General features: G+C 41.8%; 1 protein-coding gene across 3 annotated transcripts in view; it reads right to left on the bottom strand.

Annotated features, from left to right (window-relative positions):
- The window catches only part of PCSK5 (proprotein convertase subtilisin/kexin type 5), a 413,713-nt gene that overhangs the window by 45,956 nt on the left and 345,213 nt on the right, over nt 1-22,544 (bottom strand). For all 3 annotated transcript variants that reach the window (XM_032477865.1, XM_014562872.2, XM_032477866.1), the window contains exons 25-26: nt 3,872-3,914; nt 844-980 (exon numbers count right to left, since the gene is read on the bottom strand). In XM_032477865.1, the coding sequence (XP_032333756.1) occupies nt 844-980; nt 3,872-3,914 (180 nt within the window). The remainder of the gene's footprint in view (nt 1-843; nt 981-3,871; nt 3,915-22,544) is intronic.

Here is a 22,544-nt window from a genome sequence, read left to right as displayed (position 1 = left end):
GATGAGGGGAGGGCATGGCTCAGTGGTAGAATGTGTGCTTCGCAGGCACGAGGTCTTGGGTTCAGTTCCCAGTAATAAAATAAACCTAACCCCCCCCCCACAATAATATTTCTAAAATTTATAAAGAAACTGTGATAGCAGTAGCTTATTTCAAGCAAGAAACATGTCTTAATAAATCCCACACTTTAAATCCTCTTTCAACTGAAAATTGAACTTGGCTAGCAGCTCAAAGGGTTAGGAGCTTGGAATAAAGATCTTTACATCCTCAAGGCCTTGAGAAACCACGAATAAAATGATCTCTATGTAGAGGACCCCTAAAGGTCACTGTGGGCCGTCTGCCCCACTGTCTCTCCCACAAAAATTCCAGGGCACTGGACCATTCTTCTTCAGCTGGAAGACTCCCAGCATGTCTTTCCTAACCATCCATTTCCATCAAAGTCAATGAACTGTCCAAAGTCTAGGACAGAGGATTTTGTTGAACTTTTATGGTGCAAGGAATACATAACATGGATTAAGTCTCAAGGAAAGAATCGTGGTCTGAATATTCCAGGTGACCTGAATTCCGAAGCATTTCTCTTCAGCGCCCCTCCCTCCCTCCCATTCCCTTTTTATCCCTGTCAGCTTGGAGATATTTGAGATTAATTAGTGCAATAGGAACTGTGCTTCAGTTATGAAAGCAGAAGGAAGTAGTCCTGGCGAATGTTTCTTTTCAAACCAAATTAAAATTCCTCCTTGGACAAGAGGCACAGAAAGACTCTCAGACTGATCAGACCAGCTCTCCCATTTCTGGGTGGAGCCCTGGAGCCCGGTTCTCACTTCAGACGATGCCATTTCCGGGCTTACCCAAGAGGAAGAAGCCCTCTTCACACCAGTAACACTCGTGCTGGTCACAGTTGCCGCAGTTGGTGCCACACGCTTTGCATCCAAATTCTTCTCTGTAGGTCTTCTCAGGACAGGTTTTGTAACAGTGGTGTTCAAACCTGTGGGGAGAAGACAGGAGTTTCTTCTGTGAGTTATGTTGACATATTGTTCTTTACCACCGTAATTTAAGTTCCGTATGTGTGTCTGTACATCATTTTTTGAAGATATAAACCCTTTTTCCTTAATTTTTTGAGGTATAATTGACATACAACATTAGTTTCAGGTGTGTAACATAATGATTCAATATTTGTATATATTGCAAAATGATCACCACAGTAAGTCTAGTTAATATCTGTCATCATACCTAGTTACAGATTTTTTTTCTGTGATGAGAACTTTTAAGATCTACTCTCTTAGTAACTTTCAAATGTTATGCATCATTAAAAATTTTGTTATTGAGCTATTGTTGATGAGCAATATTATATAAGTTTCAGGTGTACACCATAGTGATTCACAGGTTTTAAAGGTTATGTTCCATTTATAGTTGTTATAAAACGTTGGCTCTATTCCCTGTGCTGTACAATATATGCTTGTAGCTTATTCACTGTATACATATATTATACATCATTTTTAACAGGTGGGTTTTAAGGGAGAAAACTTCCTCTTGGTCAGTTGTGTGTTCTCCAAACCAGGTCACTAACCACCTCCCTCTGGAGTCCAGGGACCCTGTGTCGGGGCAGCAGGGCAGAGGCTAGGAGGAAGGAAAGGGGAACTGATGTTTATTAATGGAGCGCTGATTACATGTCAGGTATTAGCTCATTTAAATCTCTGTACAGTCCCCAAATGGCAGCTGTTACTCATTTTTAATTTCTAGATGAGAGAGCTGAGCCTCAAGGTTAAGCACTCAAAATCACACAGGTCAAAGAGGGAGTGGGATTTTACCCAAGATCCGTTTGAACAGACAACCTGTGTGCTTTTGCCGCATGGCACCTGCCAGGTTTGAAGTAGTTCATTGTTGAGTTCAAGCAGCTTAGCATGATGTCTGTAACCAGATTGCTAATATTACCATTGAAGTGCCTTCGCTTTTATGTACTTACGGTTTTACGTATATCATCTGTTATTTCATTCTACAGTAAATGTTGTAATTCAGACTCCAGTGAATTACAGGCTCATTTGAAGGGGGAGCGGAAGGAAAGTGACCTTGCCCTCTGATGAATTTCACAGCATCAAAAAGATATCAGAGGGAAGCTCTGCCTTTCTTCTTTAACAACTATTGTGCAGTGTTTTATTAGCTGCACTCAAAGTTGCTACACATATCCTAAAGGGCTATGAATATGTGTTTCTGGAAACAGCTCATGCTTTACCCTTCGTGATATTGGGCGTGCTTTTTCAGGGTACTTGTGTCTCAAGGGGTTTTATGAAACAAGCTCATTAGGGAGCAGCAGTGGGACAGAGAGGTTGACAAGGCTGGCTCCAAAGCTGAACTGAAGAAGCAGCTCTCAGGTGACAGAGGAGGTAGGTGCAGGGAAAGGGGTGTGTTCTGGTGTCAAAATGAAGGAGTTGAGTGAGGCTGGAGGGATGCAGAGTTGTAAGAGGGACAGGAAGGAGAGTTCCTCAGCTGCTTCTACACGGTCGCTATTTCTGTTTGAGTGTGTGTCCTCCTCCCTCGGTTCTTAAAGGAGCGTTTTGTACCCACAAGCACGTGGCCTCACGGAGGATGCTTGCATTTCTGCCGTTCATCTCTGCTGGGGGTTCCTGGGAGGGGCCACATGCAGGGAAGTGCCCACCATGAACGTGCTGATGAGTGACTGGCTCCTCATTGAACGCCATCTGGTCTCTCTTACAGCAATCTGGGGGCCTCTTCTCCACCCCCTCCCCTGTTTCAATGGAATACTAATTTAAATCCTTCCATCAGCAGTGATGTAGGGATGCAGTCAGTGTAGAGAATATTAGACAATTCTGGAGAAGTTGAATTAAAACCATGAGGTTAAGTAATGATTAGGTGAACAGATCACTTTCAGTATGTTTCAGCTTGTTGGGTTTCTCTTTCCCTTCCATCCTCCCCAACCCTTTTAATCTCTTCCCAACACCACCACATTTTGAGTTCTGGGAACGTGACAGAGGAGAAAGGCAATTGTGGTGCCAGGAGGCCCAGCAAAGTTGAAGTGACACACGGGTAGACCCCCCACTAGCTTGTGTGCAACATGAGTGAGCCAGTCACCTCCCTGAGCCTCAGCGTCCTCTTCTGAAGAAGAGCATCGATCCCGGGTCTTTGACAATCTTCACAGGAAGGTGAAGAGAAGTAATGGACGTGAGAATTTGTTCACCACAAAACTCCAGTTCTTAGGATGACGGGGAGGAACTGTGCACCCTGTGTCTTATTTGGGGCCTTCCTTTTCTTTTTATCTCCCTTCTTTTTGTAGTTTTTCTTCCAAGATAGGCACCAAAGTACCCTGGGAGGGAGACTAGAGTAGGAAGAGGAGGTGACTTTCAGACGTACCAGCTCTGATTTGTGGGCTTGTACTAGAGAGCTGCAGGGGTGATGGTTTTCTGCATTTCATTTAACCTGGTGGTCTGTGTCTGTCATTACCCAGGGGAGGATTAAGACCTAACAAAACACCTGGCTTTATCCTGGACTGCCTGACTCCTATTAAGGATGAGGTCTCCACGCAGACATTTGGAAACAGCTTGCTTGGGGTCGGGTAGATTATTAAAGTCTGTCCATACACAGCAAGGTCTGAATTTGGTAACCTGTGGCAGGATTCCTAGACACCAGTGTCAGGCTGGGTGACTTCCAGGACCAAGAAAGAGAAGACCTCCTTTTGAGGCAAGGAAACAGCTGGGCTCTTATTGCTAAATCCAAGAATTTTTCATTAATAACCTGACAGGGGAGAGTCACTTCAGGGTGCAGGGCCTCTTTGCTTTAATCACTGGGTTTAGGATTAAGTTGGTAATGCTTAAACTGCAGAAAAAGTTAATGCCATGAAAAAAAAAAGAAAGCCAGGCTTACATGTAATATCCTGTAATGCATGATGTGCAGGTTCCCGGATCATCTGGAAAAAAGTTATAATAATGAGAAATCATAATCCTCAAGAGTTCATCATTTAGAAAACTAGGCTTTAGAAAAGTGGTGGCTTCAGACAAGTGCTTCTAGGATAGTTTCATGAAATGGACTGTCCAGAAATATGTGAATAGCTTGTGCCATTTTTAATTAGTAACAAGATGTATGTGATGATTTATCTTCATCAAAGCTCGTAAAATAAGAGTTCTCATAAAAACTTGGCCCTGACTTTCAAGGAGGAATAGGCCCAAGCTACTGGGTGTTCAAATTGCAGATTAAGAATGTCTCGCATGAAGAAACCCCTGGCCACGACTGAGGGAAAGCCGTCAAGCACGTCCACACGCACACATGTTCGGAAGGGGCTATAAGCTTCCGACCCCGAATGGTGGGCTTTTCACACATTAACCACGAGTGCCTGCCAGTGCGAGGGAGTGACATCTGGGAGGCTGCTTTGAAATCTGGACAATTATTTTGTTCCAATACAGTATCCACTTTGTGTTCTACACTTCACCACCCTCTTAAAGAAACTGTCCTGTTCTCATTAAGTACAATGAGTCAATGTGTCCCTGTTGGCTCAGAGAAGAACTCTTTCCTACAGCTTTCAGGGGACTTAATGAGAGAGAAAGGACTTTGAGAATCACTAACTCAGTCTATTTCCTTCCTGGAAAGTTGCCAACTCCCAGATCCAATTATTAAGACAATTCTGTGACTCGCTCCGGCCTGCAGTTCTTGTGAGTAACAGAGTTACCTCCAGTAAGTCCTCTCTGTGATCTAGCCTATACTCCAGTCCTGCTCTTTTCGTTCTAACAGGAGGTGGGAAACAGTTGCTCCTCTTTAAAACGTTTCTCTTGGTGTGTGAGGTTGTGTCACCTTTAGCTTTATGTAAACTAAATGAAACGACGTCCTCTGAGTTTTGTGCCTTGTTTCCCTTCCTAGTCAGCTCTAGGCTTCGTGCTGGGTTTCAGGAAGCCTGCCCCTTGGTGGTTGAGTCAGCCTCACCGAGTCTGCAGTCAGATTTCCACCTTAGGTCCTCCTGGAGGTGCTGCAAGACAGCACTGCTGTGTGTCGCACACGCTGCGACTGATGCGTGTCACCACAGTCATAGTGGCTGGATTTCCAGAAGCAGCCCTGCTGTGTGAGCACTGCGTGCCAGGATCTTCCGGACATAGCCTAGTAAGGATGCCATGGAGAGGGCGCTGGGGGCTGGGCTACCTGTTTCTAATCTGAAGTTTCAACCCCAGCTTAACTGTCTCGTGAACTTGCACAAGCGTCACTCTTACTTTCTGAGTCCTGATTTCTACAGGTGTAAAATGGTCTGGTTGAATACGATGGTTGCCAAGCCTCCCTAAAAGTCAGATTCTGAGGCTGAGTCTAGCAGGAATGAGCAAACTATGGCCCACTCGGGGGCCCAAACCAACTGGGTCCTTCTGTTTGCATATTGTGTATGAGCGCTTTCATGCTGCACCATCAGAGCTGAGTAGTTGCAGCTGAGTTAGAAAATACTTACTATCCATCATTTTACAGAAAAAAATGTGCTGATCCATGGTCGTAGCACTGTGACTTTGTGAGTAAGAGTTTCCTCGTGACTTTGTCATGCTTGGGTCTGTTAAGTGACACAGGTGCATATGCTGTTATCTTAACAGCTGGCCCCAGAGTTCCTCTAAAAGAGAGAATTGTCTATATTTAGGAAAGTAATCCTATTAAGCGACGTGGGATAGAAGTTTAATCAGAAGGATTAAACAAGAGCCGAGACAACCGAGGAGATAGGCTTCTGCAGGCAGCCACGATTTGCTCATGGAAGGGAAATGGTTTTTATGTCTGGGCCAACCATGTTTGCTGTAGGGTGACTAGGGCAGGACAAGGAAGTGGACCAGAAACCAGGCTTATTAAAGGTGGAACTGGGAATCTGAAGCTAGAGGAAGCCCTGAGAAGGAAAAGCTCGTTGGAATTCTCAGAATTCTTGAGGTGGAAGCTTTATGCTTCCACAGTCTGTTGACTGGGGATCTGAATCCACTTGAAGGGGGTGCAGAGGCCCCGGTGAGCACCAGCAGTTATGCTGGGTACGTTTATTTCCTGTGGTGAGTCTGTGTTTGCATCTGTATTCTTCTCAGTTCTGCACCTAAATAAGCTACCACTACTCAGCTTACATTTGGACGGCTGTCTTCTTCCTTGCCCGTCCCTGATGAACATATTTGACTCTGACAGTTTTGCTGATTTGGCCAGGGCTGGGTAAATTCTAATCCTGTACTCTCATGTTCTGGCCATCCCTCCCATCTAGGAACTTAATGAGTTTGCTCTCTGCTCTCTTAAGCAGGCCACTGATGAAAATGTGAAACAGAACCAGGCCTCAGAAATGTGCATACCAATGTAATCTCCAGTCCAGGGACTTTTCCAGCCCAGTTGTGCTGTGAATTTGGTACCTTTACAAGAGTTTGCATAAATGAATAATGCATAGAACAAGAACTCTGTCTTGTGACAGGTTATGAATGCCCGTTAGTCTTCCTTATTGTGACCAGTTGTTTTAACGCATAAGAATTATTTAAAAATTTTTTTCTACCCCAGAAGATCCACAAGTCAGACATAAGCTAAATGGATTTAGCTTGACCACTGAGAGGCAGCTGTTGCAGGATTAAGGAAAGGTAGCAATCCCAAACCTAGAAGTAAGCCAAGTTGGCATTTGGATGGTAAGGAGGGCTGAAGGAGAAAGACGAGTTCTCCTGGCTTCTGATATGTGCGTGTATGTGTCGGGGTAGGGGCCAAGGAGGCGGTAGTCGAAGAGTCTAAACAAGCTAGAATTGTTAACTGTCTTGAAAGGTGTTATCTAAAGTCGGATATTTAAATAGCTCTGGTTATTTGATCTTGTCAAACTTTTGAGCTGAGAGAGCATATTTTGAGGCGGGAAGGGGTAAGTTCAGTCAGAATTCAGAGACAGAGCCTTCTGCATTTGGAAAAAAGCCTCCAGAAACAGCCACTGGCTTTCAGCTGCTCACATCCCAGCTAAAGAGAATCTGTGAGCAGACGCCTTGTCAAGACAGGGATGCAGCCTTCCTCTCTTGAGAAAATTCATTTTATTGTCTCATTTTTATGGCCTGGGGTGGGCAGGACTACAGTGTACTTTCTGTCTGGAGAGAGCTTCGTGATCCTCTGTGACACCTTTCCGCTGTTTCCTTGGTGACCATCAGGGTGGGAACTCACTGCAAATTCACTGTCCTCATGGAGACATGGACTCCTGCTGTCAGTGTCACCTTTAGTGGTCAGCTTACATTCTCTGCCATTTTATTTTGTTCTCAGGAAGACCTATAGCCTTCACTATTGGATATGGGTGGATCAGGGCCACCTTAGGAGTTGGTACATCTTACTTACAAACTATATTGGAAAAGGGATATTTTAAACTTGAGACGAAACTGGACATTTAAACATGTCCAGAGGAAAATAATTTATTTTTATGGTTCACATAAACTTTGAGTCACCTAGTTAAACATACATACAAGCAAATGACTCTCATTTGCTTTTTCTAAATTTATTTTTCTTATTTTTTTTTTTTCATTTGAGGGAGACAGAAGAAACTTGGTGTCATAAAAACAGCCCTTTATCATGTAATACCTAGATATGCCAGAATTAGCCAGGGATTATATACTACTGTTTAGGCAGAACTGACACTCTGCAAAGCTGTGGGGGAAAGTTAATGTCCAGGTGCTCCTACCTTACCTTTGGCTATTTCTCTCCAAATTAATTTTCAGGCTTCTAGGACTTGTATCCATACCCTGAGTTCACCAGGCCTCCCTCTGTGGCTGCCTGTTGAAACCTACCTGTTCCATGTCTCATTACTGCAGAGACCTACAGAGTGACTGCTTAGGGTGATAGACTGATGGGCATATTAAACCTGCAGTCTTGGAAGGCTGTGAAGCTCTCACCTACCTCAGTCTCTTCTCAGGTGTCCTAGACTCATCGGGGTCCTTCTGCCTTGACCTCTTAGGCCACATCTGTAAATGTGCCATAAATTGTAATTCAACTGTAATTCAATATACGTACCCTGGATGCTTGCTTTTCCCAGATGATCTTAACCTTTTGACTTAGTCACCTTGCCAGGTACAATCACGTATATCCTAGACTTAGCCAAACTTGGGGCTTTATTTGCCTTCCCAGTGCTTCCCACACTCAGGCAAAACATTAGCCCAAATTGATATCCACACATACTGTGTAGGTTTCTAGCCCCCAATAACTCTCCCAGCTCCTTAATAACAGAAATCAAAAGCAATACTCTCCATATTGTTTTGAAATCTAGTTTAAAAAAATTAGCATGTGCCTGCAATTCATATGTGTGTGTGCGTATAAATTATTTATATGTACCGGTGCATGAATATGTTACATATATTAAAAAGGCATACTCAAGTAGAAAATTTAAGAGGATAACATACAAATAATTTGAATACAAGTTCTACGTTTTTCTGCAGCCCAGGGGATTGTCTTACACATTTCTCTTTGGAGATCACTGGCTCAGGCTATACCTAACCAAAAGCCACATCTGAGCTAATGAATTCATATATTAACATTCCGAAAATATATCTTACATTTGATTCCATTAAAGTTGTCATTGGAAGGAATGGCTCTCTGATGGATTCACTCATCTGCAATATATAAGGACTCCCTGCGCTTGGCTTCCAGCCTTCCTTATGTATAGACAGACTATATAATTCTAATGGACTTGTTCACCTAGCACTTTTGGGTTGGGAGAAAAGTTGAAAATATCGATATAAATGAATGTGTTTGAATGACAGGGCTAGATTTCGCTTTCTGCACCTTTGCCCCATTGTCTCTGGCTTTAGTACATGAATTTGTTCCCAGAACAAACTTTCTAGATGAAAATAACCAATGATTGTGTCCCTGCAAAAGACAGCCTAAATGTTCATCTGTTGGGAATAGGTTGAAAAGATACAATACATTTGTGCAAGATGGACTAGTCCATAGCCATTAAAATTTTGTTTCTCAAGAGTATTTAAAGACATAGATACATTTTCATGTTAGGCTATGTGAAAAAGGATGATACTCCATACCTAGATCTGTGTATAATATGTGAATCTATTTACATTTGTAGATACAACTTTATCAAAAATCAGAAGAAAAAGCAAAAATGTTAGTAGTAGTTACTTGTGATTTTTATTTGTGTGTCTGTTTCTGTATTTTCCTAATAAGCATGTGTTATGAAATTAATTAGAACCAAAAATGCTACCAAGGGAAGAAAGAAAGTGCTCAGGTTATGATTTCCAGGGATCAGTGGGGCCACATGTTTGGGAACAGTCTCCTCCCACAGCTCTTCCCCAAGGGAGCTGGCCTTTTGGTTCTGCTCCTCATTTTCTGTCCCTTTTCTACCCACTTCTGTTCTCTCATCTTTCCATTTTGTTTCTCAGCATTCCCTGATTCTACATCACTGGGACAAGACTGACGTTCTTCTGTGGGGTGTGGTTAAAACAGTGGCAGATGTTTGTACAAACTTCTTTTTAAAAATTCACTTTTAATATGAATTGTTCTTCTGCTAGGATTCTGTGAAGGAGTTAGATGACTAGGAAATTGGGTTGTTCTTGGCTCTGCCTCAGACTCATGAAGCAGAGTAGGGGCTGTCACTTGGGCCAGCCATACTTAAACAACCCTTGTATGAGCACCGGCAGCCTTACTGGGGCATCAGCAGCATCCCCACCTCCTGCTGAGATTTGCTGTTGCTCCTTTTGAGGAGGAGACAGCATTATAAGGAGGCAATACTTAAATTGTTTGGGGAGATAACTAAGCATGTTGTCAATAATACATATTCTCCCAGAGTAAAAATGTACTTAGTTACTGGACAATGCTGTACAGATTTGTAGGAGAGTCACTGATACTCTTCAACTCACCCAAGGAAAATAAATTGGGTAAGAGATTAATATTCCCAAAGAGTGCAATTAAATTATAAGCCCTAAATAGCTCTAGAAAGTCCATAATCCAAATATGCTTTGTACTTAGAATTGCTTCAAGTAATTAACACTCAGATACGAAATAGACCTTCTGACAGTTTTGCCAAAGCAGAAGACTTTTTTGGAAGGTTCAGTGGTGCTAGGATACAAAGTATTTGGTTAGGGGGACTGTTGATGATTTTCAATCATTTTGTCCTCACTGGTGTCCAAGGACAATGGATAAATATTTGAATTGGCAGTAATACAAATGGTGCAGCTGACAATGGGGCACAACCCCTGGAGGGACATGGTAGTAGAAGAGACATGAATAAATAATCTAAATCATTGTCTACAAATGTTGGCTGAAAGAGGGCTCAGTTCTCTGTCGGACTCCAGTCTTTACCAAGTCTTCTGATTCCGACAGTGGAATATCATCATAGGTGAGCTGTTCATGGATTTCCATCCACCTCTAGACCAACGAGCAGGTGGAAGTGATGGCTGAATATACGCAGCTGAGTTCCTGTGAGGCTCGCTCCCTACAGTTGTATTTTCATTCACTTATTCATTCTAGAGCTTACATTTTAGGGGGAAGACAGACAATAAAAGAAAAATTAGGGAATGATTAGAATGTAAGTAAACTGTAAATCCTCAATGAACATGTGATGCTTCATAAATATGCATTGAATGAAGAAGAAGAAGAACATAAATAAGTATAAAGATACCTATTTAAAGGGTTAAAAGTGATGAGACTGGAGTGGAGAAGGGAGGCCTTAACTTAGGCTAGTTGGGAGAGAGCCTTTTGAGAAGTGACATTTGAATAGAGACCAGAAGGACAACAGAGAGTTAGCCATGTGAAGTTCTGAGGGCGCAGTGTTCCAGACAGGCCAAGAAAGCTTGATGTGTTCAAGGAACGTCTGGAAGGCCAATGGAGCAGAAGAGAATAAAGAGAAAGGGAGAGAGGAGATGAGGCCAAGGTCAAGGGCAGGATCGGATCAAATATGGTCTTAGAAGCCAAGGTAAGAGGTATGCATTCTAATGTAAGAGTAATGGGAAGCCATGAGAAGCTATATTGGAAAATGACTTACTTAGCTGTAGACGTGGTTACCTCATTAAGTCACGCAAAACTATGATTCCAGGTAACACTTTTGAGAACACTCCGTCGAGGAATATATACTAGAGGAAAAATGATTTGGTGTAAACTAAGATGGTGGCTGCAGTAATGAAGAAAAATCACGTTTGAGAGAAATTAAAAAGACAAAATTGAGACACATAGGTGATAAGATGTGGGAGGTAAGGAAATAGGATGTTTCCCTAACTCTGGCTTGAGCACCTGGTTGGATGATGGAAAAGGAGGAACATGCAGCAGTGAAATAAACTTAGGGGCAATAAACAATTACTTAATAAAGCAGTCCATACACTGCTTTTTAAAAAATATTTTCTTTTAAGATTCTTCTCCATTATCTGTTATTATAAGAAATTGAATATAGTTTCCTGTGCTATACAGTTGTTTATCTGTTTTTACATATAGTACTGTGTATCTGTTAATCCCAAACTCCTAATTTATCCCTTCCCCACCCTTTCCCCTTTGGTAACCACAGTTTGTTTTCTGTGAGTCTGTTTTGGTTTCATACACTGTTTTTGATATTGTAAGGAGTATATGCAGATAAGAAAGGCAATCCTTGCTCTCAGAGAGCTTGTAAGATGGTGAGGGGACAGAAATTAACGGAGCTAGTTAGGGGAGAAATCATAATGGAAAAATTCAGAATAGGTAAACAAAGCTTTAGTGCACCACAGAGATATTTGTTTAGGGCCTGAAAGGGACCCAGTTTTAGTCTTGTTCTCTCTTCCTACTTAATTAGGCTTTTATCTCTCTTTTTGAATGGAAAAATTCAGAGCATTCTTCTTATAGTTAGGATTGCCAGATAAAATACAAAACTGAATTGGGAACCCAGTGATTATAATTTCAGTGTAAGGATGAATAAAAATAAACTTTCCAGGAGAAGAGGGCAGAAAAAAAAATCACCCTGATCTTAGTCTTGGCACTGGGTAGATTAAAACAACAATAACAACAAACATCTTCTCAGAATTTGTAACCACACATTGGATCTCACATAGGTTTTTAATCAAAATTGATGTTACCCATGTGTTCTAGAACATCTCAAAAGGAAAACTGAATTTGAAGTAGTCCCAGATGGGTGGTATCCCAAGGCAGTTGGTAGAAGCAAAAGCACATCCTCTCTAGAGAAATGTAATCTTAACCAGATGGCAAAATATTCCCACATTCAAGGAAAATGGTCACAATTTAAAAACATAAACCATAAGGAAATCAGGTGCTCTGAGTGAAAGTCAGCAGAAATAACAGACAGCAGAATCAGACCCACAGAGACTACAGATCTTGAAATTATCTGACTTAGAATATAAAATAACAAATATTTACTATTTTAAAGAAATAAAAGGACATCTTGAAAATAGAGAAGTAACTAAGCAGTTTGAAAAGAACCAAATGTAACCTCTAAGTGAAAGACATAAAAATTTGAGGTTAAAACTCGATGGATTAAGAGGTAGATTAGGTATAAGAGAAATAAAATTAGTAAACTCAAAGATACAAAGAAAAGATAAAAAAACTCAGTCCAGAGAGAGAAAAAGAAAACAGAAAAGAATAGTAAGAGATAATGGAGGTTAAAATGAGAAGGTCTAATATATGTCAAAGTTCCAAAAAGAGATAATAGAATGGGACAGAGTCAATATTCAAAGAGAATAGAATACCTGGGAGTTTTCCAAAATTGTTAAAAGATACTAATACTTAGTCCCAAGAAATAGCATAAACATATATGTTACTGTATTTTTAATCAACAAGAAGACCCATCATAGTGACATTGCAGAATAACCAAGAAAACAAACAGCTCTTAGACTGTGGAGAAGCATAAAGAGCCTTAGTAAGAAGAAAGGAAATACCTTGAGAAGAGAACGTGAAAATTTGGTGAATGAAGGAACATCAGTCACTTCAGAAAGGCACTGAAACAGTGGCAGGAAGTTCTTTGAAATTTTGATGAAAGACTTGGAATCATAAAATATAAGAGCCAGAAGGGAACTTAGGCTCAAGGCCCAGCTTAAATGTCATAGTAAGAGTATGAAGCATTTTTGTTATTCTTTTGAGTCCTCTCATTCTTCCAAAAAAATGAGTCCTTTTTTCCCCCTGAGCTTCCAATGAACTTTGCATTGATGCTGCCACTCTTATCCAGGCTAGGGTTTGGTGAATTGTTAATGGTCTGCCATAGTCAGGGACTGCATCTCCCTCATCTGTGCAACCCTGGTGCCCAGTGTTATGCCCAGCATTAATTCATTCCTTCTACAAGTATATTTTGAGTTCTGCTGTATGCTAGGGCTGCAGTGATGACTAATTCCTAGTACAAAATGGAGCTCGGGGTCTAGAGGGCAATGCAGCAAGTAAAAAAATATTGCAATGAATGCTGTGTGATCAGTGTTACTAACAGATTGTGAACAATTTAATGAAGAAGAAAATAGGGTGTGTATGGGGTGGGGGTGGGGAGTTCCTTGAGGGAGTGAGGGCTTAGATGAGACCTGAAAAATGAGTTTGAGGAAGAGAGAGAGGGATACGGACACCTTTTTATGTAGCAAGGCCTGGGAGTAGAAAGAGCTAAATAAAAGGGTGGGAAGGGATAAATTGGGAGTTTGAGATTTGCAGATACTAACTACTCTCTCTCTTTCTCTATATATGAACAAGTTTCTTCTGTATAGCACAGGGAACTATATTCAATATCTTATAATAACCTATAATGAAAAAGAATATGAAAATGAACATATGTATGTATAAGTACGACTGAAACATTATGCTGTACACCAGAAATTGACACAACATTGTAAACTAGCTGTACTTAAATTTAAAAAATGATGAATATAAAAAAAAAAAAGAAAGCTAAATATATGGAGATAATTCCTTTAGTAAAAGGGCTCATGGGATTTCCCTGGAATAAACCAGAGGGAGTGATGAAATCCTGTCCAAATACTGCATAGATGCCCTTGGCTTAAAAACATACTGGTTTTTAAATTATAAAATGGGAAAAGTACAAAGGTGGATTGCAAATACATTGAGGTCGCTGGAGTAAAGAGTAGATGCTGGGGCTGGAGGAAGCCAGAAGAGATAGGAGAGAGGAGATGGAAGAGATGGGTGGCTGGATCATGAGGAGGATTTTGCATCCTGCCCTGGAATACAGACTGTGCCCAGAGCCACAGGAAAGAAATTATTTTAGATTTGTAGGCAGTTGTGACAACCAGGTTTAAATCTTAGAAAGAACCCCATCATGGCAGTATGGAGAATGGGTTTCGAGAGTGAAAGAGTAGGAAAGGTGTGGAATTAGGGAGAGCAGCTGGAAGAGTATTGCGGTATCCAGGTGAACTCTGCTCATGGCCTGAACTAAAGCATCGTCGTGGAGGTGGGTCAAAGCAGGCAGAGTGAAAGCTCCTCAGGAAGCAGAGATGACTTGGTGAGTGTTGTGGGTTGAATTATGCCCCCTCTAACAGTATGTTCAAGTCCTCACCCCTGGTACCTGTGAATGGGACATTCCTTGGAAATAGGTTCTTTGCAGATACAATGAAGTTAAGATGAGGTCCTACTGGCCCACCCTAAACCCAATGACTGATGTCCATACAAGAAGGCCACGTGAAAACAGACACACAGACACAGAAGGAAGATGGTAATGAGACCCCCAGGCAGAGATGAGAGTAATGCAGCTCTTAGTCAAGGAAGACCAAGGATTTCTAGCAACCCCCAGAAGTTAGGAAGAGGCAAGGAAGGATTTGGAAATGTCCGTTCCTGTGAATTCCAAGTTGTTTCTCTGTCTCTTCCACACTGCCTCTATTTAAGATTACGTATCATTGCTTAAAAATATTCCCCCACCCAGTCTAAAAGACCATATTGTGCAGCCTGACTATGCTTCTCAAGACCACCGATCCCTCTACTGGTTAACAAAAGCCCTCATCACATTGTCAGCAAAAGGATGTCTGTCCAGGTCACAGCCTTGGTGCACGTCAGCTGGACTTTGTCCCAACAGTTTACCCAAATCATTCAACTAAGAGCCCTCCGCCTCCTACAGAAGGGGTCCCCAGGATATTTCATCACTGTCATTTTCATTTCAATGCTTTGCTTGGAATCTCCAGTCTATTCAGAATACCCTGCCAAAGTTAAACTGCCTGGAGCAAAACAGATCAATCCTTTGGATACTGAAATAACTGTCCGGGGCTGCAGGAGCCAAGCTGGAGAAGACGAAGGGACTGGGCGTGCAGTCCCATCAAAATCAGATGTTTTATTACCTCTCCATTCAGACAGGAGAAGGTTACAGAAAGCATAACCTTTCATTTCCTGACTCTGTTTAGGTGTATTTCACAATTTCAGAGTCCAGGGAGACTCTCCAGCTAAATATATTGTTAGAAAAAAGGAAAACCAAGACAACATACATTTATCTCCCTTGCTGCCTGAACAGAAACAAAACTGCTGAAAAACAAAATTTATTCCCCAACAGACATATTTTCTGGTCTTTACTTTTTGCCCAAATTGCTCATTTGTGTAAGCAAACTAGGGCTTGTGTAAACAAGTCCTGTTATCTGGAGGGGGGGAGGTGGGAATCTAAGAACCATCCTGTGTGATATGCTCTTGAAGAAGAAAAAAAGAACCTCTTACATTTTTAAAAAGATATTTTGAAAGACTCTGCCTATTCATCATCAGGAATATTTTAAAGAAGTGATGTTTTCTTTTGTGTATCTTCAAGTCGCTATAGCAACTGGATCACTCTCTCCTCATTAATCAGGAGGCACCAGCCAGAGAATCTATCCATCCCCCTGGGTTTGGAGCCCTTGCCTCTTACTCTACCTTTTTAAAACTTCACAGATTTTGAAAATAGTTTTCTTCGCAAATGTTTCCCTTGATCTGAGAGTTTTGCTGTGTTTGGCGCCTTACTCATTCCTACACATTTTTCTCTTTGGTGTTATTTGATGGCTTCTGTGGACTACTGGGTACGTTTTCATCGCTCCGTTCTCTGTACTGCTGTGCTTTTATTTCTTGCAGCCATGGGAGGTTTTGCCAAGTCTCCAGGGTTGTGTAGTGGATTATACAATGACCCTTCCACTTCCTCTTCCTTATGTATACCGTCAGCCAGGAGTACTGGGTACAGTTAAAAGCAGAGTTTTGTTTCCTTTAATGTTCCTTCTAAGCCCCTCCTCCTCCTCCAAAGCCAGCAATTCCATCTTGATTTTCATTAGTAACGCTTGGACCTGCTGAAACAGTGTTGAGTGAGTGATGCCCACAGTTCATGATCATTTAATGCCCCGAGGGCTTCAGTGATGGTCTTCCCCAGGATCCAGACACTCTTCTGAATACTTGGTTTACGTGCCAGTTGCTGGACGGCTCTAAACGTCATACAGAATAGGTCAGGAGAGTCTTGGAGGGCCTGTAGTTCAGAAGCTGCTAACTGGACTCTAGTTTGCACAAATGTTTGGTTGGCCAGCACAGAGTTGACCCATGCTATGTTTAAAGAAATCACAAGACTTCTCATGAAAGTCTGAATTACTCAAATTCTACCTGGAACACTGGATAGGACTGAGCAGCAAATGACTTTTCTAGGTGGTGTACCCATGAGGGCCTGAGCCCCCAGCTGGCCCACCTGATTGTGGTTCCCATCTGGCATTTGCAGGTATGGAATTTAAGCCCCTTGATCTTATTCTCTTTCCACCCATCTCCCCAATTGGTACAGATAAAAAAAAAAACAAAAAAACTGAAACCTAGACTTTTCAGGACCTGACCGAAGCCAAAAGTTAATTAGTGATAGCTTGAGTACTAAATCCAGATTTACTGAGTACCAGCCTCCAGTGCTTCAAGATCTTTGAAGATCAAAACTACACCTTAGAGTGTTTCTTCAATAGAATGGAGTACCCAGGAGATACATTTTAAACTATAGCTGTGATTGAGAACTGTATAAATCCACACATGTGATCACCAGCAATGGGTGATGTTGCAACAACCCTTGTCACCATGGGCTTCTTGAAGAACACTCCGTAAGTTATTTAGAATAAGAACAAAGTTATTTTTCAGGTGCAGAGGAGCAGAGAACCCAGGGCCAAGCCTGTGCACGTGTCTGTGTGGGATGCCGTGGGTGAGAAGGGAGAGCGCCTCTGAGCATGTTCTCCAAAAGTGGCAGGTTTTTGAGATTTCTTAAATGTAATAGATTGACATGGGCTAGGAACTAGAAAGATGAAAGGCTGTCAGAAGCAGCACTATGAGCCCAATGCTGAGTCATCTAGAAAAGGTGGTGAGAGATTAGAAAGAATTTTATGTTATTTCCTCCCCCCACCTATTAATGCAGGGTGCATGTCCTGATCTCCAGCACACAGTGGGTCTCTCCACCCTCGAGTCACATGCTAGGACCACGGTGTGTCTGTGGGGTAGGGGTGGGGGTTCCCTAAGCGTATGTGTATGTGTGTGAATGCTTCCGCAGCATGCATGTAGGTTTTGTAAGGGTGGAAAATGAATTATTGACCAAAAAATTAGTACTCTGCAGATTTTTGAGAGCTCTTTCTGCTTGTATCCATTCTGACAGAGAGCAAAAATTAATAAACAAATCCTGGTTGTTTTGATCATGTGGTAAACAAAGTGAAAAGTTGGCCATAATAGAGAACTCAGGCGGTGGTTAATACTTAATCTCAACAGTTCACGGGGAAATGGACCCATTATCAGAATGAAGATAAACGCTTAGCACCTACCAACGCGGCAGGCTACCACTAAGACAGTATGTCTTGTAGGGGCTTTGTGGGGCTGGGGATTCTCTGCTGTAGCAGCTACAGTGGCCTTTGTGATGACACACAGTCCCTGCCACAGCCACCCAGTCTCTGCAAAGCCAAGCCTGTCTTCCTAATGAATCTCATGTGACTGCCTTAACAGCTTTCCAGTGGCACATAGGTTTGAAAACAAGAGGGATTTCACAGTATGATTAAGTCTACACAATAACACATAAAGTAGAAAGCAGGCTGACAATTAGCTGTTGCACTTGGGGAGAGCTTGGCTCCCCCATGAAGCACCTTAGATTGGCTGTCCAGTCTGATTCTTTGGGATAATTGCTGGCCGTGTTTTCCCTTCATTTCATGTTTTATGGGCCTGATTGGTTGGTGAAAGCTCTTCCATTTTGCTTCTCCGTGGTATGGGAACATCCCGGGGCTCATTTGCAGGGTTCACTTTGAAAAGAACTCCATTTTATAAGGCTGGCTGTTTTGCAGTCAGCTGAGATTCTGCTCTCAGACACGACAAAGATTCTGTCTCCAAGACCATTGTTCTCCCTGTCATTTCAGAGCCCTCCTGGGGCCTTCATTCATATTGGCAGGTAATAAGCTATTTTCAAGTCATGGGTAATCATAATAATTCGGCATTTTTCCTTATTAGCACCTCTAAATGGAGAAAGTTCACAGACGCTGCTCGTCTGTGCTGTCTCTTTTCTCTGGGCTTAGAGCTTTTATGCTCCAGATGGGCTATGTGGTTATTCCAAAGGGATTAAAGGAAAGAGCGACTACCAATCTTTCTAATGGTCACAAATTACTTGAATGGGATGCTCAGCATTTCTTTCTTCACTTTGCGGGAAGCCACCGAGCTGGTAGGAGAGCCATTATTATTTTCATTCCTGGTCCTTGAGACACTGTTGAATGAGACTGTCAAATGACGGGTGTACATGTGGGTGACTCCACGCATGCGGGCTTGTTGGTGATGAGAGCAACTTTTTAAAGCATGGATGCATTTTAGGAATCTCCAGTATTTTCTAAAAAAAACTTGGCATTGTTGGAAGTAGGGCTCGCTTGACCACAGAAGGCTCAAAACCTTCGTCTATTATGGTGTGTGACTAGAAGGGAACAGTTTCCATAAACATACCACCGCAGACACCAGTGTTCTTTACCAACTGTATCAAAGGTGGAAGGGCTTATTTTGGAGTGAGAGTTAAATAGGCAAACATTTAGAAACACTTGGAGGTGCCTGTGATTTACCCAGTCCACCATGATCCCTCCCGTAGGTCCTTTTTTATCAATACTTATGCCTACGTGCAGTAAATACATGTAATTATTTTTTTTTTAACAGTGGACTGATTACTTCATTCATCTAACATTTTGATGACAGCCCCACCACCTTTCTGAGGAAGTGTATTTACTGTGCCTGCTACATGGACATTTTCAAGCACTGTGCTGGCACTTCGGGCTCTAAGAACTGTGGCATCTAAAACTAGCGGATTATTTGAAAATTGTGGTTTTTTTCAACCAGGATTTACATTTAATACACATAAAGGGAAATTTGAAGACATTTTCTTTGTGCTAGTTTTAGAAGCTACACATTCTAAATGTCTGAAAAATGGACAGGCACGATAAGCTAGGTGTCAGATGGAATTACAGATCAGAAGAAAACATGTGACTTGAATGGGCACTGAGTGCCAGCAGTTCCTTCTCTGTACAGTATTGCAAACTTGGGTGGTTTTTCTTTTAACACTTTATGGGTACACCTCATTTTGTTGTCTTTACATATATTCCTTTTTTTTTTTTTTTTTTTACAGATTGAGGGTTGTGGCAACTCTACATTGAGTGAGTCTATTGGCACCATTTTCCCTACAGCATTTCCTCACCTCCTGTCTCTGTGTCACATTTTGGTAATTCTCACATCATTTTAAACTTTTTCGTTGTTATGGTGACCTGTGTTGAGTGACCTTTGATGTTAGTATAGTAATTGTTTTGGGGCACCACAAATCATATCCATAAAAGACAGTGAACTTAATCCAGAAATGTATGAGTTCTGACTGCTCCACCGACTGGCCATTCCTCCTTCTTTCTCCCTATCCTTGGGCCTCTCTGTCCCATGAGACATAATAACATTGAAATCAGGTCAATTAATAACCCTAGAATGGCCTCTCAGTGTTCATGTGAAAGAGTCTCTCACTTTAAAGCAACAGCTAGAAGTGACGAAGCTCAGTGAAGAAGACATGTCAAAAGCTGAGCTCGGCTGAAAGCTAGACCTCTTGTGCCAAATAGTTAGCCACGTTGTGAATGCAAAGGAAACGTTCTTGAAGTAAATGAAAAGTCCTGCTCCAGTGAACACACGGAAAGTGCAACAGCTTAATTGCCGATGTGAAGAAAGTATTAGTGGTCTGCATAGAAGGTCATACCAGCCACAACATTCCCTTAAGTCAAAGCCTAATCCAGAGCAAGGCACTAACTCTCTTCGTTCTGTGAATGCTGAGAGAGGTGAGGAAGCTGCAGAAGAAAAGTGTGAAGCTTGCAGAGGTTGGTTCATGAGAGTAAGGAAAGAAACCGTCTCCATAACAGAAGTTCAAGGCGAAGCAGCAAGGGCTGATGTAGAAGCTGCAGCACGTTATCCAGGAGATCTAGCTAAGGTAATAAATGAAGATGGCCACACTAAACAACAGGTTTTCAATGTATCCATACATATATATGTGTGCTTGTATGTGTGTGTGTGTGTGTGTGTGTGTATATATATATATATATATATATATATATATATATATATGTTACATATATTATGTAAAATATTTTTTCCATTGTGACCCTTATCTCTAAATATTTCAGTATGTATTTCCTAAGAATAAGTACCTTCTCTTACATAACCACAGTACAGTCATCAACTTAAGGAAAAATTTGACATTAATAAATACACTTATCTACCTACCATCTATGTTCCAGTTTTTTTCATCTGACCCAGCCATGTCCAGTGGGGATCTGTTCTAGGATCACATATTGTGTTTGTCTCCTCTAATCGGGATTCCTTGGCTCATCTTTGTCGTTCGTGATACTGATACTTTTTGAAAGGCAGTAGTTCTGTTTTAATAGCATGTTTCTCATTTGGCATTTGCCTGATACTTCCTCTTGGTTGGATTCAGGTTAAGCGTGTTCAGCCAAACTACTGCATAGGTCATGTGATGTTCTTCTCAAGCTAGCCTATCCAGAAACACCCAACATCTATCCATCTGTCCCTCTTCAGTGATGTTAATTTATGCTCTTGTTTTGGCATCTCAAAAAATATCTTTGCACTTCAATCCAGCACAACACTCACCCCTTGAAGCTGGTGAACGATTCCTTTAAAACAGCTAGAAGGAAGCTATTTCCAGAGAAGCAGGAAGAGGGTTTTCAGAATTCAGAGCTCAGCATCAAGGCAGGAAGAGATTTTTGAGATAATGAAACAATATTAATAATTATGCCATTAATAATACTTGTAAGAAATGCTACCATTTATTGAGCCCTTACCATGTGCCAGGCACTTCATTATATGCTTTGATGTATTAGTCTTCTATTGCTGTCATAACAAGTTACTATAACTATAGCAGCTTAAAACCTCAGACCTACTGTTTTACAGTCCTGTAGGTTGGAATTTGGTATGAGTCTTGTGGGTCTAAACCCAGAGCTGTGGCAAAGATGGTCCTTTCTGGGGGCTCTTAGGAGAGACTCCATCTCCTTACTCCTTTGGGTTGTTGGCAGCATTCATTCAGTTACTTGCAGTTGTAGGACTGAGACCTGTTCCCTCAGTGGCTATCACCAAGGGTTGTACCCAGCTTTTTTAGAGGCCACGCATACCCCTCGGCCTTGGGGGACCCCTTCAGTGAGCCTCAAAGTCGGCAGTGATGGTTGTCTCCTAACTCATCTCTTTCTGACTGCCACTAGAAAGGTTCTCCACATTTTAGAACTCATGGGCTTAGGTTCCGCCCATCTGGATAATATGGGATAATATCCCCGTTTTAAAATCTTTAACATTAATCACATCTTCAAGGTCCCTTTTGCTGTGTAAGGCAACATACTCAGAGGGCCCAGAGATTAGGGCATGGACATCTTTGCGGGAGCCATTACTCTACCTACCATAGATGGATTTTCTCATTAACACAGTGATGTTGCAAGTTAGGTACTGAAATCGTCCCCAGTATCCGTGATGATACTGAAGTTTAGAGAAGTTAAATGAATTTCCCAGAATCACAGGATTAACTTCAGGCAGAGGGGTTTATCTAATCTGGAGGATTAAAATTTTTATTTTAGCAGCAGAATCCTTTATCGAACAGGAAAAATCAAATACATAAAAAAATCAAATACATAGAAAAAAGATGAAAGCAAAAGCTGCTCTGGCTGAATTGAGAGTAGTGGACAGTGGGGGAGGGAAGGGCTTCACAGAGTAGAGGGCAGACCGCTGGGGAGTCTGCTCGTGGATTTGTTCAGAACTTGTGCATTGAGCATCTCCACGTGGTAGGCAGGATTCTGGGTGCTGATGATACAAGAGTAAATAGAACAAAGTCCCTGACTGCCTGAAAGTTACATTTTAGTGAAGGAGGAAATAGAGCAAACAAGTTTTAAAAGGAAATGCAAAATTAAAATATATTAAAATTAAACTAGATAATTGCATGTGATCTGCCAGAATTACAATAAGGTGATTAATGTGCATATGTGTATGTGCGGGATAGGGGGAGTGGAGGTAAAGGGTCAGGGGAGGAGAAGGAGAGACAGAGAAGGACAGAGAGAGGTGGACACAGAGACAGAACCAAGGTGGGCTGGATTCTTTAGATCAGGGCTGAAGGGAAACCTCTTAGAGGTGATGTTTAAACTGCGATGTGACGACAGGAAGGAGCCAGCCAGGTTAATATCTTGAGAAGAGCATTCCAGAT

The sequence above is a fragment of the Camelus ferus genome, chromosome 4 (assembly GCF_009834535.1).
Source record: "Camelus ferus isolate YT-003-E chromosome 4, BCGSAC_Cfer_1.0, whole genome shotgun sequence".
Classification (NCBI taxonomy): Eukaryota; Metazoa; Chordata; class Mammalia; order Artiodactyla; family Camelidae; genus Camelus; species Camelus ferus.
This window is presented reverse-complemented; position numbering and strand designations above follow the sequence as displayed.